The sequence below is a fragment of the Armigeres subalbatus genome, chromosome 1 (genome assembly GCF_024139115.2).
Source record: "Armigeres subalbatus isolate Guangzhou_Male chromosome 1, GZ_Asu_2, whole genome shotgun sequence".
NCBI classification, from domain to species: Eukaryota; Metazoa; Arthropoda; class Insecta; order Diptera; family Culicidae; genus Armigeres; species Armigeres subalbatus.
The window spans coordinates 203666406-203679366 of record NC_085139.1 but is presented as its reverse complement, the minus strand read 5'-3'; the positions used below and the strand labels follow the sequence as shown (position 1 = coordinate 203679366).

Below are 12961 nucleotides of genomic sequence, written 5' to 3'. Positions count from 1 at the left end.
TAGCGAAGAGAACTAGTTCCCCAGTTTCTTCAGCAAAAATGTTCATCAGGATGTCGGCTTCCTAGGAAAAATATTGGAGGTCAAGTTTGACTATACCCTGAAGACCTAGATATCCAAAACCTTGGGAAGATTTTGCTTCTGACAACTTGCAGATGAATCTGAAATAGTTGGATCCTATACCACATTGTTTAATAAATAAAGTTTAGTCATCTTGATCGTTGAAACAGTGATCAGTTTTATGGAATAAGAGATGCTCTTGGTTCTCCAAAACGTTTTTGAATTCAGCCCACGGTATCCACCAAATCAACCAAGGCTTATGCAAAGTCATCTTCATCGTCATATACCCAATCCAGTCCAATAGGCACACGCGCATCATTTAAATCCAGGTTTCTCAATGATGCTTAAGGTATTCCAAAACGTTCCCAACTTTACCACAAAATACCTACCGGACAACCAAAGCTTCATGCAATGTCCTGAACATCGATATGTACCCAACATGGTTCAATAAACATGTGCACATCATGCAAACTCAATTCTCTTGAATTTGAGATGTTCAAGATACTCCAAAACATTCTCAAGTTCAGCTCAAGGTATCTACCAGGTCAATCAATCAAAGTTTTTGCAATGTGTTTGGCATAAACTTAATATATCCAATAGGAATAATGTAAACACAATTTTCTGGAATACGAGATGTTCACGGTTAGATCAGGTTCGGTCTAGAATATATTCATTTGGGAAACATTGTAGATTCCCTGGGCATAGCGTTCCCTTCATACTTGGCTCACAAGACACATACTCATGCAATGGCGGGCATAGAAAAGCTCTCAATTAATAACTGAGGAAATGCTAATAGAATACTAAGTTGAAAAGCTGGCCAAGTTCCAGTTGGAATGTAGAGCCATAGCAAAAGAAAAAGAAGAAGATGTCCAAGGTCCTCCAAAATTAACTTGAGTTAAGATCAGGGGTCTCCTTAGCCGTGCGGTAAGACGCGCGGCTACAAAGCAAGACCATGCTGAGGGTGGCTGGGTTCGATTCCCGGTGCCGGTCTAGGCAATTTTTGGATTGGAAATTGTCTCGACTTCCCTGGGCATAAAAGTATCATCGTGCTAGCCTCATGATATACGAATGCAAAAATGGTAACCTGGCTTAGAAACCTCGCAGTTAATAACTGTGGAAGGGCTTAGCGAACACTAAGCTGCGAGGCGGCTCTGTCTCAGTGTGGGTATGTAATGCCAATAAGAAGAATAAGTAAGATCAAGATATCTATTAGATGCACAATAACTAAGGAGGTGTTTGTGTCGAGCAATTCAGCTGCGGACTTGTTGAGGAGTATAACGGACTTGGTTGATTACATAAAACAATACGACAGAATATTTTAGCCAACCGTAAATGCCTGCAATGGCTAGAACTAGTGATGATTGACGTCATATAAGCTAAATGGTTTCACTAGGGTATCATATCTAACATCATTTATAAGTTAGATCATAGGATAGCTCGAAGACGTTTTGAAAATTCGGTGGTGAAATAATCTGAGATCCATGACGTTTTGAAGAGATGTAATAAAGTCGGTATTGAGATGTGGAAAAGAAATTCTGTGAAAATATTTTTGTATGGCATCATTTGTTCCAACGATTCGATATCGAGTCTTAGAACATCAACTCATGGAGGGTCCACTGTAGCTTGTAAAAGAATTAAGTTATATCCTACCAGCTCGATGGAACTGCTTGAATGTTTGTGATGTTATACACGGATATATCATTTGGGCCTTGGTTAAACGTGTAGATCACATGTTCGGAACTCCAGGACATTTTAGAGAACAGAAAAGACTTGTGGTAGCTTGTAAAAGTAATAAATACCATTCTATCACATCGATGGGCAACTAGATCACAAGTTCTTAGCTCAAGGACGTGTTCAACGATGCACGAATACGTCGTTCAAGGCTTGGTTGATCGAGTATATCATGTGTTCTGAACTCCAGGGCGTTTTGGAGACCCTGAAATAGTTTACGTTTATTCAACACTTGATCAATTTATGTCTTATGATCACATTGATATTTTTGGACATAAATCCCAGCTTAGGAGATTTTGTTTGTAAACATATTTCCTAATGCATTCGAGGATATGTACTCCAGAACAGTTTTGACGGCCTAGAACATGCGAAAAAGTTTCTCAACGATTTTTCGGTTATATCAGAACGCCAGATAACAATGTAATCATTCATCCTGAAGTAATAAAGTGCGAACAAACCCGCATCTTGTCTCTTTTATTTCGATGGGTAGAAGTCGGTGAAGAGAAACCTTGTGTTGTTAGTTACGGCTTTTTTACCGCTAGTGCTTGAAATACTATAAATACAACATTTGGCCAGACACTAAACCAAGTTATTTAATTTTAAAAGCTAAATTTCTAAAAAAAAATGATTGAATTTTCTTGTTGATAAAAACGGAATAATTTTGTTGACGAAATCGGAGCGTGATAAAATCGGAGCGTGACAAAATCGGAACGTGATAAAATCGGAACATATCTGTAATATGATTTAAAAATGCTTAACACCGAATTGACCAAAACGTATAAGCCACCCGGAGTGGTAATAAATTACTATGTCTGAAACTCGATTTGTGTATTGGAGGGTAACCATCGATGGGGGTTGATCCCACAAAACCAGTACGCTAGACATATGCTTTCCCTACTAAGCTTTGAAGCACTTCCGTCGCTCTCCGTAACTCAGAAGGCTACTGACTCATCAGTATTTCAAATTTTAGCAGGAAGCACCTATCTAGCGTAGTGGTTTCGTGGGATCAAATCCCACCGAAGGAAGTGGTGACCTGACCATCCAATACATTTTCGAATGAAATCTGTCACATGTTGTGCATTTTTTTTAAATTCTTTATTTAGGTGTTTTTTTAATTCTAGATTAAGTTCAACACCGGATGGACAGGAGCTGGAGGAGCTCCTTTCGCGGTCCAACCAAGGGTACCGCCACGATGCCTATTTGTGTCTGATGCAAAGAGGGAAGGGTGGGCCGAAAAGGCCCCCCTTGCGTGCCAACCTAGGGCTCGCCCGTTGATTTACTTATAACTATTTCGATTAATCTAACACATTAAAAATCAAACTTATTGTAAAACGGATAAAATAAACGAAATAAAAGACAAAAAGAATAAAAAGATGATGACACTTTCACAGATGATCACGGGGGTTGCTGGGAATCCACCTAGTGGGACATCCGGGTAAGTTGACGTGCTGCTCCTCCTGGAGCATGAGCCGCGTTTCTGTCCGCATCGCAGTATGGTTTTCTGATGAAGTTCCGTAATCTTGAAAAATTTGGTGCGCTGTTCTCCGGTGTTTGTTGATGGATGATGGCTATGTTCAAGGTCTGTCTATCTTTAGTTCGTATTTTTCAGCCTTTTCTGCCTCAACGGATCCTGTCGGATCATTCAGTCCTTTCATAGAAAGGCTCGAATGCCAAGTGTTTGGGTAACTGGCAATTTCAGAGCCCGAATTTTTCAGAGGAGCCATCTTTGTTGTGCAATTGCACAAATCAAGTTTCAGACATAGCACGTTGTGATTAATTTTCCCTTGCGGATATCAGTGAGCGTATTTGATTCAGTGCTTAGAAGATCGTGCATTTATGCAAAAATAGAACTGAAGCTGAGGTAAAGCTAAGCTCAAGCTGACCTAAAGCTGAGTTAAAGCTAAGCTCAAGCTGAACTGAAGCTAAGCTCAAACTGAGCTAAACCTAAGCTCAAGCTGATCTAAAGCTAATATCAAGCTGAGCTAAAGCTAAGCTCAAGCTGACCTAAAGCTGAAGTAAAGCTAAGCTCAAGCTGACCTAAAGCTGAAGTAAAGCTAACCTGAAGCTGACCTAAAGCTAAGCTAAAGCTAGGCTAAATCTAAGCTGAAGCTGAGCTTAAGCTAAGCTAAAGCTGAGCTAAAGCTGAGCTAAAGCTGAGCTAAAGCTGAGCTAAAGCTGTGCTAAATCTAAGCTAAAGCTGAGCTAAAGCTACGCTAAAGCTGAGCTGAAGCTAAGCTAAAGCGAAGCTAAAGCTGAGATAAAGCTGAGCTAAAGCTAAGCTAAAGCTGAGCTAAAGCTGAGCTAAAGCTAAGCTAAAGCTGAGCTAAAGCTAAGCTAAAGCTGAGCTAAAGCTAAGCTAAAGCTGAGCTAAAGCTAAGCTAAAGCTGAGCTAAAGCTAAGCTAAAGCTGAGCTAAAGCTAAGCTAAAGCTGAGCTAAAGCTAAGCTAAAGCTGAGCTAAAGCTGAGCTAAAGCTAAGCTAAAGCTAAGCTAAAGCTGAGCTAAAGCTGAACTAAAGCTAAGCTAAAGCTGAGCTATAGCTGAGCTAAAGCTGAACTAAAGCTGAGCTAAAGCTAAGCTAATGCTGAGCTAAAGCTAAGCTAAAGCTGAGCTAAAGCTAAGCTAAAGCTGAGCTAAAGCTAAGCTAAAGCTGAGCTAAAGCTAAGCTGGTGGACAAGCTGAGGCTAAAGCTGAGCTAAAGCTGAGGCTGGAGGCTGAGCTGAGCTAAAGGCTGAGGCTGGGGACTGGAGTGAGGCTGGTGAGGCTGGGCTGAGGCTAAGGCTGGGCTAAAGGCTGGCTAAGGGGAGCTGGAGCTGGGAGGCTGAGAGGCTGAGCCAGGGGCTGAGGCTGGGAGGCTGGGGCTGGGAAGCTGGACAGAGGCTGGGGGCTGGGACTGGGAGCTGGGGAGGACAGGAGCTGGGATGGCAGGCTGGTGGGGCTGGAGCTGAGGCTGGGGCTGGGTCAGTGGGCTGGGGGCTGACCTGGGGCTGGGATCAGGGCTGGGGGGAGCCTGGGGGCTGGGTGAGGCTGGGGCTGGAACAGGGGTGGAACAGGGGTGGGAGAGCTGGGAAGCTGAGGGAAATGAGGTGGGAGCTGAGGCTGGGGTGAGCTGGGGCTGGGGGCTGGAGCTGGGGCTGGTGAGGCAGGGCTGGGAACAGGGGCCTGAAGCTGGGAGCTGAGGTGGGGGTGGTGGGGTGGGAGCTGGGGCTGGGAGTGAGAGGCCCTGGGGAGCTAAAGCTAAGCAAAACTAAGCTAAATGGAAAGCTAATGGCTAAAAGCTAAACAGGGCTAAGCTAAGCTGGCTGGGCTGGGTAAAAGCTGGCTAAACTAAAAGCTGAAAGCTTGGGCTAAAACTAGCTAAAGCTAGCTAAAGCTAAACTAAAGCTAGCTAAAGCTAGAAAGCTAAAGCTAAAAAATAAAAGCTAAGGCTGGCTAAAAAGCTAAAGCTAAAGTGATAAAAGCTGGGCTAAAAGCTAAGCTAAGCTGGTAAAGCAAGCTGAGTAAAGCTAAGCAGGCTGAAAGCTAAGCTAAACAGGCTAAAATAGCTGGGCTGAGTAAAAGCTCAAGCTGAGGCTAAAAAGCTGAGTAACAGCCTGAGCTGGCAGGTGGCTGAGGCTAAGCTGGGGATACAAAGCTGAGGCTGGGGCTAATGGTGCTGGGGCTGGATGGCTGAGGATGGGGAGGCTGAGACAGGCTGAGGCTGAGGCTGAGGCTGGGAATGTCAGGGTGGAACTGGGGCAGGCTGGGAGCTGATGGCTGGCGAGCTGAGGATGGGAGCTGAGGTGGGAGCTGGGAGCTGGGGAGGTGGATGAGGTGGTGAGCTGGGGACTGGGGGCTGGTGGGGCTGGACAGGGGCTGGGAGCTGGGGCTGGGGACAGGTGGGGCTGGTGGCTGGGAGGACTGAGTGTGAGGGCTGGGGACTGGAGCAAGGTGAGGCTGGGAGCTGGGACTGGGGGGATGGGGCTGGGAGTGGGAGGATGGGGCCTGGGAACAGGAACAGAACAGGGGGCTGGGGCTGGGAACAGGGGCTGGGGTGGAGTGGGGTGGAGCTGGGGAGTGGGAGTGAGCTGGGAACAGGGGTGAGTGGATGGGAGCTGGGAAGGCTGGGAGCAGGGAGACAGTGGGGGTGGAGTGGGGAGCTGGGAACAGGGTGGGGTGGGGCTGGGGTGGGAACAGGGGGGAACAGGGTGTGGGAGGCTGGGGTGGGGTGGGGCTGGGAACTGGGGCTGGGTGGGGAACAGGTGGGGTGGGAACAGTGGTGGGGTGGGGGTGGGGCTGGGAACAGGTGGGAGTGAGTGAGTGGGCAGGGGCTGGATGGGCTGGGCTGAGGCTGAAGGGTGAGCAAATTTGAGGTGAACAGGTGGGGTGGAGTGAGGCTGGTGAGGGAGGCTGGGGCTGGGGCAGGCTGTGGAGTGAGGCTGGGATTTGCTGGGGCTGGAGCTGGAGAGGCTGGGGTGGAGCTGGTGGGGTGGGGAGCTGGGAGCGGTGAGGCTGGGAGGGGTGGAACAGGCCTGGAGCTGGGGGCTGGGAACAGGGGTGGGCAGGAGCAGGGTGGGGTGGGGGAACAGGAGTGGGAGACAGGTGGGGCTGGGGGTGGGGTGGGGTGGGAACAGGGGTGGGCTGGGGTGGGAACAGGGGTGGGAACAGGGTGGGGTGGGAACAGGAACAGGGCTGGGGCTGGGGCTGGGAGCTGGTGGGGTGGGCTGGGGGTGGTGGGGGGGGGCTGGGGTGGGACTGGGCTGGGGCTGGGGTGGGGCTGGTGGGGTGGGGCTGGCTGGGGTGGGAACAGGTGGAGTGGGGGGCTGGGCTGGGAGTGGGGGTGGGAGCTGGAGCTGAACAGGAGCTGGGATGGAGTGGGGACAAGACAGCTGAGCTAAAGCTAAGCTAAAAGCTGAGCTAAAAGCTGAGCTAAAAAGCTAAGCTAAAGCTAAAAGCTAAAAAGCTGAGCTAAAAGCTAAAGCTGAAAAGCTGAGCTAAAAGCTAAGCTAAAGCTGAAATAAGAAAGCTGAGCAAAAGCTAAAGCTGAGCTAAAAGCTAAGCTAAAAGCTGAGCTAAAAGCTGAGGCTAAAGCTAGCTAAAGCTGAGCTAAAGATAGCTAAAAGCTAAGCTAAAGCTAAGCTAAAGCTGAGCTAAAAGCTGAGCTAAAGCTAAGCTAAAGCTGAGCTAACAAAGCTGAGCTAAAGATAAGCTAAAAAGCTGAGCTATAAAGCTAAGCTAAAAGCTGAGCTAAAGCTGAGCTAAAGCTGAAGCTAAAGCTAGCTAAAGCTGAGGCTAAAGCTGAGGCTAAAGCTAGCTAAAGCTAGCTAAAGCTGAGCTAAAGCTAGGCTAAAGCTAAAAGCTAAAGCTGAGGCTAAAACTAAGCTAAATGAGCTAAAGCTAAAGCTAAAGCTGAGCTAAAGCTAAAGCAAGCTAGTAAAGCTGAGCTAAAAGCTGAAGCTAAAAGCTGTGCTAAGCTAAACAAATACAAAGCTAAATGAAAGCTGAGCTAAAGCTGGCTAAAGCTAAAAGCTAAGCTAAAGCTAGCTAAAAGCTAGCTAAAGCTGAGCTAAAGCTAAAAGTAAGCTAAAGCTAAAAACTAAGCTAAAAGCTAGCTGAGCTAAAAGCTAAGCTAAAGCTAAGCTAAAAAGCTGAGCTAAAGCTAAGCTAAAGCTGAGCTAAAGCTAGCTGAGCTAGCTAAAAGCTGAGCTAAGCACAGCTAGCTAAAGCTGAGCTAAATAAGCTAAAGCTGAGCTAAGCTAAGCTAAGCTATTTAAAGCTAGCTAAAGCTGAGGCTAAACTAAGCTAAAGCTGAGCTAAAAGCTGAGCTAAAGCTAAGCTAAAAGCTGAGCTAAAGCTGAAGCTAAAAGCTAAGCTAAGCTGAGCTAAAACAAAGCTAAAAGCTGAGCTAAAAAGCTAATAGCTGAGCTAAAAACTGTGCTAAAGCTGAGCTAAAGATAGCTAAAAGCTGAGAGCTAAGCTGAGGCTAAAAGAAGCTAAAGCTGAGCTAGCTAAAGCTGAGCTAAAGCTAAGCTAAAGCTGAGCTAAAAGCTAAGCTGGCTAAGGCTAAAAGCTGAGGCTAAAGCTGAGGCTGGCTAAAGCTGAGGCAACTAAAGCTGAGCTAAAAAAGCTGAACTGAGCTAAGCTAAGCTAAAACTGCTGGCTAAAGCTGAAGCTAAAAGCTGAGCTAAAGCTGAGGCTAAAGCTAAAGCTAAGCTAAAGCTGAGCTAAAGCTGGCTAAAGCTAAGCTAAAGCTGAGGCTGCTAAGCTAAATGGTGAGGCTGGCTGAGGCTGAGGCTGGGGCTGAGGCTGAGCTGGGCTGAACAGGGCGGGAGGCTGGACAGGGCTGAGAGCTGAGAGGCTGGGGCTGAGGCTGAGGGTGAGGGAGCTGGGACAGGTGGGAGGCTGAGGCTGAGGCTGGGACTCGGGAGCTGAGGCTGGGGCTGGAGTGGAGTGGAGCTGGGGTGGAGTGGGAGCTGAGGAACAGGACAGGAGCTGGGAGCTGGGGCTGGGGACTGGGAGCTGGTGGGGGAGGCTGGGGCTGGGGCTGGAACAGGGGGCAGGAACAGGGGCTGGAACAGGGTGAGGCTGGGAGTGGAGGTGGGGCTGGTGGTGAACAGGGCTGGGAGTGGGAGCTGGGGCATTTGGAGTGGGGAACAGAGGCTGGAACAGGGTGAGGAACAGGTGGAGCTGGGGTGGGGTGGAGCTGGAGTGGGGCTGGGGAACTGGGGTGGAACAGGGTGGGGAGTGGGCTGGGAGTGGGGTGGGAGCTGGGGCTGGTGGGAGCTGGGGTGGAGCTGAGGCTGGGGCAGAGGTGGGCTGGAACAGGAACAGGTGGGTGAGAGTGGGCTGGGGCTGGAGCTGGGGCTGGGGCTGAACAGAGTGAGTGGCTGGGGCTGGGCTGGGCTGAGGGGTGAGGCTGGGAGGCAGGTGGGAGCTGGTGGGGAGGTGAGGTGGGAGGCTGGGCTGGGAGCTGGGAACAGGTGGTGGAACAGGCTGGGCTGGGAGCTGGGGCTGGGGCTGGGAACAGGGGTGAGACAGGGGTGAGGCTGGGGTGGGAACAGGGAGGCTGGGAGCTGGAGGCTGAGGTGAACAGGAACAGACAGGGGTGGGAACAGGAACAGGGGTGGGAGCTGGAGTGGGGAACAGACAGACAGGGCTGGAACAGGGGTGGGGCTGGGTGGCTGGGAACAGGGGTGGGTGGGGGCAGGGGTGGAACAGAACAGGTGAGGTGGGTGGGGGTGGAACAGGGTGGGAACAGGTGGGCAGGGGTGGGATGGGAACAGGGGCTGGTGGGGTGGGGATCTGGGGTGGGGGGAACTGAGCACAGGCTGGGCTGGGGAGGCTGGGGTGGGGTGAGGCTGGTGGGGAACAGGGCTGGGGACAGGGAACAGGGGTGGGAACAGGGGTGAGGTGGGGCTGAGGCTGGTGGGGCTGAGAGGTGGAGCTGGGGAGACAGGGCTGAGGTGGAGGCTGGTGAGGAGTGAGGAGGCTGGGGGCTGGAGTTGGGGTGGGGAACTGAGTGGTGGGGTGGGAGGCTGGAACAGGAGGCTGGTGAACAGGCTGGGGGCTGGAGCTGGGGCTGAGGTGGGGGCTGGAGCTGGGGGTGGGGACACAGGTGGGGTGGAGCTGGGAACAGGTGGAGCTGGGGTGGGGTGGGCAGTGGGAGTGGGATGCAGGAACAGGGGGGAACAGACAGGGTGGGGAACAGGGCTGGTGGGGGTACGGGGCTGGGAACAGGAACAGGTGGGAGGAACAGGGGGCTGGTGGGGCTGGGGTGGGGTGGGGCTGGCTGGGAGTGGGTGGGGGTGCAGGGGAACAGGGGCTGAACAGGGGAACTGGTGGTGGGGTGGGGCTGGGTGGGCTGGAGTGGAACAGTTGAGGCTGGTGGGGTGGGGAGCCAGGAACAGGAGTGGGGGCTAACAGCTAACTTCGCTAAAGCAGGCTAAAAAACTAAAGCTAAAATAGCTAGGTATAACAGAGTGGGGCTAAGCTGGGAAACTAAGCTAAAAGCTAACTAAACTAAAGCTAAGCTAGCTATAAACTTGGCTAACAGAGCTAAGCTAAAACTGAACTAAACTAGCTAAAAACAGCTAAAGCTAAAAGCTAAGCTAAGCTAAAAGCTAGCTAAAAGCTAAAAACTAAGCTAAAGCTAAACTAAAGCTAAAACTAAGCTAAAAGCTAAGCTAAAGCTGCTAAAAGCAAAGCTAAAAGCTAAACTAAGCTAAAGCTGAGCTAAAGCTAAGCTAAAGCTAAGCTAAAGCTGAGCTAAAGCTGAGCTAATGCTGAGCTAAAGCTGAGCTAAAGCTAAGCTAAAGCTAACCTAAAGCTGAGCTAAAGCTAAGCTAAAGCTGAGCTAAAGCTCAACTTTATCGCTCATTTCGAATTTGAACAGTTACCTGCTAGAACTAACTAAGCTATACCTACAACTAAAATGGAAGATGGAATCGGTATGAAAACCCATTTCCATTTCTAGCGATTGCTAGAACATGAAAAAAATATGGAAAAGATACAAAGTAGCAGGAATGGAACCCGTGCTCTCCTGCATATGATGCAGAAATGGAGGCCATATGACCACCAATGGGCTAGAACTAAGCTTAGGCTAGAAACAATAATACAAAAGTCATTTAAAACAAAACAAAATCTGAAAACATTTTTCATTTAATTTTTTTTGTGGATATGAAACATACACACAGAAAAGAAATTGGAACTGATCCATTGCAACTTGTTTCAAATTAACCAACAGGACACCAATAGTTATTAGAGATGGACATGGCAAGAGCTTGAGCACCCTATGGTTTGGTCTTAATGTCTCCCAAGAAAGAATTTATTCTCATGTTTCAATACTTTTTGTTTCAATACAATGTTTTTATTCTGTAAAACAAGTATTTGGAAGAGTCAGATAATCGTCCCGGCCAATGTTATATACATTTTGGCTGTTTCGCCCTTTTCAAATGTTGGTCTAGACTTGTTCAGAGTGCACTTTGTATCTTCGATGAATTGATGTGAAATAGCACCTATGGTTCACAATAATAATAGTCCAGCAGGCACAAAAGGAAGTTCTGGAGAACCTCTGCATGTTTGGCACAAATTCTCGTTAAATTTTACAGTTATTCCAGGACCGATTAAAAACAAAATAAATAATATGCGCAACATTTTCTTTCGATTCATACGGAAACAAACCATTCAACGTCAGCTGGGTCTCATCATCCAACATTGTATCCCTGTCCAGTATCGGTAGGTAGGACGTAAAACCATCGCTGCAAATTCCTGTAACCAAAACGATTACTATGGCGCCGAACAGGCCCCGAAGCAACGAGAGCTGACGTCATTTATTTCCGCTTTCCGGTTCGATAGTTCCCTCCTTGCACGATTGCAGGAACGATCGTCAATTTGTCGTCAACGCCCAAGGGGCATACCACGGCAACGGTAAAACGGGGTCAGGACATCAGGACTCGTGCAGGTTCGCCCAGAAACCCATCGGCGACCCAGTCACTAGTCACTAGTGCGGTGGTGTGGTGGGCAGTGAGACATCATGCGAACAACGCAATTCGGGCCGCGCGGGACCCAAGGGGAATTCCACACAGAAAAGGAAAACGAAGCAAAAGACTCGATAGGGGGAAATAATAAAATGAATTAACATATAAAAACATCGTACGTTCGCTTCGCTCGGTTTCAACACGATGCTTCCTTGCTTTCAAATTGGATTTAAGTAGTGCTGACGTTGAGCAAGCTTGCTGTTGTGTTGTGGATTATTGCGACGAGTTGAGTTGAGGCAGTCCGGTCCGGGCTCTTCTGCGATAGGATGGTAATAAATGTGAAATATGCCCCCACAACAACAGCAGCAGCGCCAGCTATCACACACGAAATCGCATGGATTGGTTGTTTTCCACCGGGTTGCATTACTTGACGGATTGTGTGTGTGTATTTGTGCGCTGCCCGTCGTAATCCGAAAGGGACTGCCTCTGCCTGTCGGTTAGGGTACTTTTGAGTCATTCATCCGTCCATTCATGTTTCGCGTCTTGTGTATATATGGACGGGAGAAGTTGGTATGACACCAGATATAAAAATATGCTAGTCACATTTCATACCGAGCGAGCGTTCTTTTTAGGAAGTTCCTCCCTGGAGTGTCGTAAGTGTTCTTTCGAATTTATCTTTTGTTGCTTTTTGCTGTAGTGGATTGCGGTTTTGTGGATGAAAGGAAGTGAACTTTATGTCATAATTTACAGCCTGATAATTTAGGACGGAGTTTGGTTGAAAGTCGTCGAAATTTTATTATGCTGGAAAAAGTCTAGCAGCAAAATTAACGACCCCAAGCTATTGACTTTCTTGAACAAATCCATTAAAATCAGAGGCGTCGCGTGATCAATTCTTCAACCTGTGCACCGTTTGATCAAATTTAAATATTTCGAGAAAAACGCATATAAAAAGGACCTGAAGTGACACATCCAATATAAACGATTCATCTTCAAGCGTGATTCCCGTTCCGTCTATCTGCTTCTAAGCTACATCCCATTTATCGAACTCAACGCCTTACATTCAAACTAAACCAAACTAAACCAAACTAAAAATTTAAAAAACACCATCATGAGAATCATAATACTTTTCAATAGACAGATAAGACATCTATCTATCTATTCAATGGAACGGTATCTTTCAGTTTTAATTCAAGTTATTTCGTAAAATGTCTTTATTGTTGAAAATTAAAATATATTTTGAATGATTAGACGGGTATTACATACATAACAGAAAAATGGCGTCTGTACAATGAAGTTTATAATCTAACCATTTTTAGTTTATTCCTTTGATAAATAATTTTCTTCCGGAAGGCCTGTTCTCGAACCACGTGGACAGATGTCGAACAGTTTCAGATTTGTACCTCCCTCTATCAGCGTACACATCTGCTCATGCAATTTTTCATTAATTTGTGTGAACCATGGATAAACCTTCTAAGTTGTTCACATTGTATACGAATATCAGCTCCTAAATATTTTGGATATTGGATTTGACGAAAAATTCTTCATAAGCTAAAATTTCAATCAGTACACCCAGTTCTGTTTTTACAGTACAGAGTTCGATTAAGTAAAAGATATTTTAGTTACTAGATAAAGATTTATCTAGTAACTAAAATATCTTTTGATTAAGTGCTTCAGCGTCAATGAAACTATGAGTTAACCCCACGAAAAAATTCACAAAAAA

The 12961-nt window shown here is 47.4% G+C and overlaps 2 protein-coding genes across 5 annotated transcripts in view; both read right to left on the bottom strand.

Annotated features, from left to right (window-relative positions):
* Positions 1–12961, bottom strand: part of LOC134205688 (PH and SEC7 domain-containing protein) — a 338134-nt gene that overhangs the window by 281281 nt on the left and 43892 nt on the right. The gene's annotated exons all lie outside the window — the stretch shown is intronic.
* On the bottom strand, positions 5402–10979 carry LOC134218509 (uncharacterized). Its single transcript, XM_062697609.1, has 4 exons — positions 10946–10979; positions 9167–9554; positions 8187–9123; positions 5402–5947 (listed from the first exon to the last, which is right to left on the bottom strand). Exons 1-4 carry the CDS (start codon positions 10977–10979, stop codon positions 5402–5404), a joined length of 1905 nt encoding a protein of 634 aa, XP_062553593.1.